Below are 8,375 nucleotides of genomic sequence, written 5' to 3'. Positions count from 1 at the left end.
CACCTTTGCCCTCCCAGCAGTGCCGGTCCCAACCGGAGCAAGAGACAAGTGTTTATCAAAACAACAAACACTTTTTTATTCAAATTTTTTAAATTACTAAATAGACAAATTTCTACATTGAAATGTAATTTAGAATAAACCTGTCAATTACTTTCTATGAATATTTTTTTAAAATGTCTCTAGATGTAAACTCAGACTGTCTTCAAACTTGAGATCCTCCTGCCTCTGCTTCCTGTATGTTAGGATTATAGGTGTGCACCCTCATTCCCAGGTACCTGTTAGGGTTTTAGCAAGCAAGTACAAGCTCAGAGTATGCACCCCCACCCCCAACAAACTTTGTAGAATAACATGTATGACATCAGACCTTTTATTAAAAACAATTACTTAAGTTACTTTATTACAGCTACAAATAACCTTTATTTGATGGAATGTAATAAAACATTTTCAAATTTAACAACATGTATCTGACATAATTGTTATTTAAATTATGAATATAAGTATATACGGTCACTCTAGCAAATCTGCAGCTCAGGAATTTGTACACACTTTGTCTGAAAGGACAGTGCCTACCTCCCCTTCACAGGAAAGGGGCCCTTCCCTGCTTTCGCAATAAACATAATACATCTGGAAGAAGTCCATAATCCACTTTGGAATTCTATTTTATCCTGTGAGAGGACAGCATCCTTAATTGTAGGAAAATAATATTCTCTTTCAGTTCACTTTTTATCAAATAAAGGTTTTCCTTCATGCCCCCCTTGTAGGCATGGGACTCTTCTGATCTGTGCCTTACCATCTCCTTCTCCCAGACTACTACATAGTAACATTTAAATGATGCTCTCCACAAAGGAACCCTTTCTGTTCCCTTACCTGTCCTAAACATTGACCATGTTTATTGGTGCGAGGGGGTTAGAGGACAGAATTCATCAGGCACACATTTGATTTAAGATACAGAGAACACAGAGACAAATTCTCTACGTGAAACAGAATGGTGTTCCAGAGTATTAACAATGGGGGTTCAAGTGACCGCTAATTCACACAATTCAAACAGTCCAGTTGGATGACCATGTTTACACTGTCTCCAGGAACAACCACTCATAGATATGTTATTGTCACACTCCCTGCTCATAACACACGGTTATGGACCAGCCCTGTGGGCTCCTCGAACCCTTATAGAAGATGAGCATAAACAACATGCCAATAATCATGTTAATATACAATGCGGTGAGGCGGCACTCACTCTTCTCCAGTTACTGTTCTCTCTCAGGAGCCTTCAGGAGTGTGAGTGCAAGGAAAAGCTTTATTCAGGTTTTCTGCCTCTCTCCATCCTGAGATCTGTTCCCGGGGTACACCATAATGATAAAGGATATAGCGGTGGACATACACTGGTGGAAAGTCACAAGGGCCCTGCAGAAAAGCCACAGTATTTAACAGAAGCTTTGAACACGCGCTGCTCTGAAGCATCGCTTGTATTAGCTGATGACTGGTTTCTGTTTTCTAACGTGGACATGCAACACATTCGACACTCTGCTTACTGCAGTTGGCTTGGAAAGACACCCTTCCGTCATACCACGAAATGTTCTCTGTCTCATGAATGGTTCCTGAAGAGTTACCACAAAGCTTAGGCTGGAAGCATGGGAGTTGTGTGTTAGGATTCCCGCCCCCCCCCCCACTCTCATGGATGTGGACTTGTGGAAAGCACCAGAAACTGCTTCCCTCCCCTCCCAGAACCCAGCTCTGTAGTGTGCTTACCGCAGAGATGACTGGCTGTCTGACACTGAGCACTATTTTCATTTAAACACAATATCACTGATCCACAGGAAAAAGAGAGAGGCTGCCATCTCCCTCAAAATACACTTTGTACAACAGATCACCCCTTGTCACATTTCAGCCATGCCAAGAAGACGGAAGCCATGTTCCGTTGTGCAGTTTCAGCCAATGGTTTTGTTGTTTCCCCCTCTTCTGCATTATTTCATCTCCAGGGTTCCACTCTGGATCATGAATCATGACCTTTTTTCTCACAGTGGTCAGAGTTTTGTCTACAAAAGAGAGAAAGACAAGAAAATTAGCCAGACCATAAGTGTGGGTTTTCATTTTGTAGTTGGCGAGGTTTTTTCTCTTTTATGGTAGTCAGGGAGTCCAATCACTACTGACTTACAAGGTTTCACGAGCATCTCTAATGAGGAAGAAAATGTAATGTGCCTCTTTTTATAAATGTCAAAAGCTTTGTAAGTTACAAGCCTATAATATATTTGAGAATGAGCCCCAGATAACCCATTTAGAAATCTTTTCTAATATAGATGTACCCAAAAAATGACTTTGCTTTCAAAAAAAATCTTATAATCTTCACAAAATAGCATAACTTTTTTTCTACTTGAAAATAATGACTGTTAAAAGAATAATGCCAGTATGAGGACAGATGGGGCAATGTTGGAGTTGGAAAGATTTAAGCAAGGGTGGGGAGGAGGGAGAAGGAAGGGGGAAAGGAGGCTAGGTCCAATATAAAGATGTATAAAAAAAAAAAGCCAAACAGAAAACCTATTTTGCAAGGTAATTAAAATACAATTTTAAAAAAGATTTGAAGAAAGGTACCTGAGTGGATGGAAATAACTGTTCTAAGAAGATGCATGTTGTTAAGTGAGAAACCAGCCCAGAGCCAGGCATAGAATAAATCCCTGTGGATTTTTGACCAGGGTGACTTAAGAGGCACCAAACAATACAGGCCTACTGTCACTTCTGAGGTTGCTCTCCAACATTAGAGATGATAAGACTGTGCTGAAGACATCACATACTTTGTACGAAATCAACCAGGAACTAACCTGAAAACTTCTTCCCTGATGGCTAGCTTTCCTACACCAAGAAGATCCTACACAGTCTACTGGTAAAGAGAAATCAATAGCTATATCTAGTTATGAGTCCTTCACCCTACAGTGACTACCTAGCAACATGTCAATGATGGTCGTGGGGATAACCAACCACCTTCTGGTTGGATTTGCTCTATAGGAGGGCATTTATGTCACATACTCTAAACTGTTCAAAGACCGATGGCTTGGTCAGTCATAGATCTAGTCACTATTGTTATTTTGCTAAAGGGACATGGTTTCAAACTGCCTTTTAAATAGTCATGTTTACACCCTTAGATGAGTGCTACTGTCAGCCAGAGTCAGAAATGTTTTTTTGGTTTTGGTAGAAAACAGTTGAGCAATCACAATCAGTCAAAGTGTTGGGAATAACTATTCACTAAATTCTCACCCATCAGTAACAAACCAACATCACTCTTTCCAAGTGCAGGGAATGCTAAAGATGAGGGAAGAGAAGGGGTATAACAGCAGGAAGATGGGGAAATGGGCTATGAAACACTGTCCTCTGGATATGGTGTGGATATTACACTCATGAACTCGTAGAAGTGGTCCTGGGGTTGAGGGGGAGGACTCATGAGGTTTAGTGGCTACTGGGGGAGAAGTCATATTCCTCATTGTATAGCTTTCTCAAGCAAACAAGTCTTCACCCATGGTCAAGAAAGCAACACTAAATGCTGTGGGTCACACACACGCACACACACACACACACACACACACATACACACACACGTGTGTGTGTGTGTGTGCGTGCAAGTGGGTGAGTTGTTGGGGGCCTTGAAAAGAAGAATGCATTTGGCAGAAGGGTTTAAGAAAGAATAAAGGGAAATATAATCCCCCCCCTCTCTCTTTCTCCGTCTCTCTTCCCCCCCCCCAGCCCGCTCCCCATTTCCCTCAAGGCCTGTCTTCTAGACTCACTGAAGTGCTCTGGGTCATAGAGAAGTTTAAGCAACAGCTGAGGTAGTATTCATTCTCCTAGCACAGAACAATACTCCCACAATGCCACACAGTCTATGTTTAAGAGCTGGGATAGGCAGGCATTCTCCGAGGGCTGTTTCCAGCTTAGGCTCCCTGCCCCCACATAAGGTGTTCCTATATCTGAATCCCTTTATCTGAAGCTCTCATCTCAGCCAAGTCCTTCATATAGGGGCAGCACTGATGGAATTTTCCTGCTGATAGACTCCATTTCTCCATAAGACAAAATCTCTGGCTTTGACCGTCAACCTCACACAATACTTCATGAGAACAATTGCTGTATTTCAAATCCTAGTCCCACAGTCTTGTTGGAATAGAGACTGGAAATAAGATGTGTCCTCAACTAATGATGCTGCAGAGATATTTCTAGCCTGGGACCTTTGGTTCTTCTAATCCAGTGGAAGGATCACACCCAGCATCCTTTAACTCAGTTTTGCTCCCATCAGGACCTAAACTCTACTGAATTGCTCCAGCCCAATGTCACCTGTAGAGTCCATCTTTCCTTATCACCCACCTGCTAGCCATGGTGGTGAGTCCAGGTTCCAGGGTGCTCAGACATCTCTCCTAGTGTCATGGACACCTTCCTAGTACAGCTCCCCTCCTCCGTCACAAACCTCGCCTCTAACATTAGTCTCAAAACACAGACCCCTCTACAGTTAGTACATTCTCCTTCCATTGTGACCACCACAATCTAGTATCACTCCTGTCAAAAACACACCTTGCTCCCTGGGTTAACCCCAACCTATTATTACTGAATGCATGTTCCAGATCCCTTGCCTACCTCCATCTATATAGAGAGCAACTATTACCGGACTATACTATCCTTCAGCACTGAGCAACCCCTAGGTTATGTCCCCCACATCTTTTCTTATTAAAAACCTTGATAGCACTTCTTTCATGGTTTTACCAAGTAAATTATCTTTCAAAGAAGGCCCCCAAGCCTTATCTTTTTATTGTGTACTTTCCTGTACTATTTGACTTTATAGTATGCTACCTGTATTTATTACCAACTAAGGGAAAAATGAAAAAAACAAAGGAAGGGGTAAAAAAGGATAGACAGAGGAAGGGCTGGGGCCCAGTAGAAAAGTCTGTAGCGTTCCTGAGGCCCCTGGCTTTGATCCTCAGCATTGTATAAAAAAAAATGAATAGAACAATGTCCTTCCTAAGTCACAATACCTCAAAGCTAAACTGGAGGCAACCGCAAAGCACGAAGCAAAGCAGTTATTGTTATTACTAGTTGATGATGTAAGGAAGGCAAAGCTCTGAACTTGAACTTCAGGCAATTAGTGATGAAGAAGAAAAAAATCCCTGTGAGAGACTTAAAAATGCCCAGGGTCTGGTAAGCTCTCTGTTTGCTTCTGTCACTAAGGCAGAGACCCATCACAGACCCCCAGGAATGCAGAGACCTTGATGTTTCTTCCCAATTTCCCCTGGGATGTACTCCACTTCATTTCCTTTAAATTACCCCTTTCCACAAAGGAAGCATGCAATCAGATTGAATTCCAAAGCTGCAGCCTAAAGCCCAGAGCAGTGAATTGACAGAATTCATGGCAGAAACCCAAGGTTATTCTACGAGAAGTCAGTGCTAAGAACCACTGCAATTGACAGGGATGATAAGAGGTTCTTTAAAGAGAAAGACAATACAGCCATCAAGGAGAAGTAGGGGGACAGAAAGGAGGAGCTGCTTCAAAACAATCCCATGATATTCTTTTATAGTTAAATATTTTAGAAACTGCTTTTTAGTGCTATTCATAAATTATATCAAAGAATAAGTTCTCGTGACACGATAGCTAAAAATTATTTGTAGCAGTTCAAGTCTGTGAGTAAAATCATTCGATTAGAGAGAAAGAAAGAACCCTTGCATGGTTACATTTTATTATTTCCTTTATTGAAACACTTGGGAAATAGCGAAAGGCTTAAAATTGATAGTAGTGAATTAAAATTACCAGTGCAACAGAATTCACAGCTTTTATCCCTGTATTCACTCCGTTACCCCAAGGAAAATTCGCCAGTGCCTGTTGGACTCCTGAGGCTCCGGTCATGCTGATTAAGAAAATAGGAAGGAATGGGTAAATATTTGAAAGTAACAACATACAGTCTAAATTGTTCACACAGAAAAAAAAGAAGGAAATTGAGGTTTAGAGGAAAAATAAGGGAGCCAAGAAAACTGAGCAAGAAGCAAAAATAACACACACATGATCCCCAACAGCTGGATGGGAAGAAACAGGCTGAAGAAGTCATAAGGAGTTTCCCAGAGTCCTTAGGGTGGCCAGCAGATGTGTGGGGAGGTAGAAAAGGTCTAAGGTTTTCTCCTGTACTCTGAGCTGTGGATTGGATGTCTTTATTACTAATGGCCAGTGAGTAATTACGTTATCATTCAGACCGGGTGAGTCTAACCCTAAATGCCACCCAACCTAATAATATCAAAGAACAAGTCAGCAAAACGTGAGGCTTCAAAAAAGCAGCATATATCAAGTCAAGCCAATTAGCAGCTTTCCAATTAGTGTTTGCTTGAATGTAACTGTGCCCTGTGGAGCGTGTAGGTTCTCATTCTGGTTGAATGATAGAGTATTGCTAACCTCAACAAGACCTAAACCCACAGGAGTGTGAGCTTCCAGAAATAAGGCTATTACACAACCCTCTTTCCTCCCGTGACATGCCTGGTACTGCATCTCGTACACAGAAAGCCTTCCAGCATTTCTAGAAATACCAGTGAAGAAACTGTGCATCCAGCCTTCTGATTCTTCATACACAGTGCCACTGTATCAGTGGCCCCTGTTCTGATGGCCCTATCCACTAGATACAGAAGACATGGATCACTTACTCCCATCTACAGCAGAGTTTCCAAACCTCTCACCTTACAGGTTAGGTAAGTCTTTCCTGTGGGAGGCTGTTGGGTGCATTGTAGGGTAGCTAACAGCCTCCCTGACCTACACCAGATGTAGGTAGCTGCTAACATCCAGACACTCCAGTTATGACAACAAAAAGCATCTTCAGACATTGTCAACCATCTCTAGGAGAAGAGGTAAAAATTCCTCTGAATTGAGAACCTGTTACCTATACTTTTTTTGGGCCATTTTTTTGTTTTTTGTTTGTTTGTTTGTTTGTTTTCTGTTACCTATACTTAATGTCCAAATTCTTGGAGGCTGGCATAAATCATTAGTAACACTTTCTATGTTCTATCTACTCTGATCTCCAACTGTTTTCTCCCTCTAGAGTCTAAGATGCAAAGGACATCTTAGTCTGTCCTTTGCATAATCTCCTAAGTCAGTGGCTCTACATAAACGACTCCTCTGTTCACTGTTAGTTATAACTTCATCGACTAACCTCAAGGATGTTCCATCTGGGAAGTCTTCGCTGATTAACATAGACACTAGATACATCTGCTTCTCCTTTGAATGACATGGTTTCCTACCTGTGACTTCCATCACTACGAAAAAAGGCTGAGTAATCATGTGCTGTAGCAGATTCAGGACAATGTAATGAAATATCATAAAGTGGTAGTTTATGAGCATATTCTTTATGTTTAGAGACCAGAGAGTCCATAATTGGTTTAATTTGGTATCTGGTGAGGTTCTCTGTCTCCTTCATAAAGCAGTTCTCTCTGTTACATTTATAAGGGGTCTCATCCCACTCTTGTGTGGTCTAACCCCACATTTTGATACTGCTGCATTAGAGTCTGTATTTCAACATACAAATTGGGGGAGGGGACACAAATGTTCAGATCACAAAAGTATGCACAGCAGCAAGAACGATGTTGTATTTTAATAAATCTGCCATAGTATATGACAGTCATATAAATAAATAAACCAAATATGAATCTTCTAATATTGGGACTGATAACAAAACTGCCTGGTTCTAAAATGGCTGCCAAGTGAACTCTATACATTAGTTCAGACAGTAAATATATCCTAAAGTTGTTGGGTATTTTTAGGCCAACAATCCTAACTAAATTGCTTATCCCGAATGGTTATAAATTCAAACTGAGAGAGATGTAATTGGACACCATAATTCTCTCTTAAATCAAGGGACAACAAACTATCACCCGGGGGCCAAATCCAACTGGCCATCTCTTCTGTAAATTAAGTTTTGTTGGTACATACCCATGTCCTCCTGCTTGCTTAAGTGGATGACAATGATGGAGATGAACAGTTTCAAGAGAACCATATGGTTTTCAAAAGCTCAAAATATCGCTGTTTGGTCCCTCACATAAGTTGACTGACCCTGACTAGCACTGCTGGGAAACAACACCCAAGCCTCGGCATTAGCTCAGGATAGACAGGCAAGAATCCTTGTGCTTTATTTGAGCTGATTTATTTTTATGAAGGGTACAGTAGCATGGAGCTAAAAGCACTTCTGAACACAGGCTTCCTGGGCTGAAATCCAACTCTATCAATCTTATCTGAAGGACCGTGGGGAAATGGCTTGATCTCACCAAGCTCTTGTTTTATCATCTTCAAAATGGAATAGAAAAAAAAACCTACCCCATCATACGGTTTTGAAGATTCAGAGGTTCTCAGTGGAGTGTCTGAGAATAAATCCTCC

General features: G+C 41.3%; 1 protein-coding gene across 4 annotated transcripts in view; it reads right to left on the bottom strand.

The window, feature by feature from the left end:
- Nucleotides 1-370: 370 nt before the first annotated feature.
- Nucleotides 371-8,375, bottom strand: part of Htr7 (5-hydroxytryptamine receptor 7) — a 105,268-nt gene continuing 97,263 nt past the window's right edge. For 2 of the 4 annotated variants that reach the window (XM_052186772.1, XM_052186789.1), the window contains exons 3-4: nucleotides 5,777-5,873; nucleotides 371-2,036 (exon numbers count right to left, since the gene is read on the bottom strand). In XM_052186772.1, coding sequence (XP_052042732.1) covers nucleotides 2,025-2,036; nucleotides 5,777-5,873 — 109 coding nt within the window. In that variant the 3' untranslated portion in view covers nucleotides 371-2,024. The remainder of the gene's footprint in view (nucleotides 2,037-5,776; nucleotides 5,874-8,375) is intronic. The other 2 variants (XM_052186785.1, XM_052186779.1) reach the window with 1 other exon arrangement.

Source organism: Apodemus sylvaticus, chromosome 1, assembly GCF_947179515.1.
Source record: "Apodemus sylvaticus chromosome 1, mApoSyl1.1, whole genome shotgun sequence".
Classification (NCBI taxonomy): Eukaryota; Metazoa; Chordata; class Mammalia; order Rodentia; family Muridae; genus Apodemus; species Apodemus sylvaticus.
This window is presented reverse-complemented; position numbering and strand designations above follow the sequence as displayed.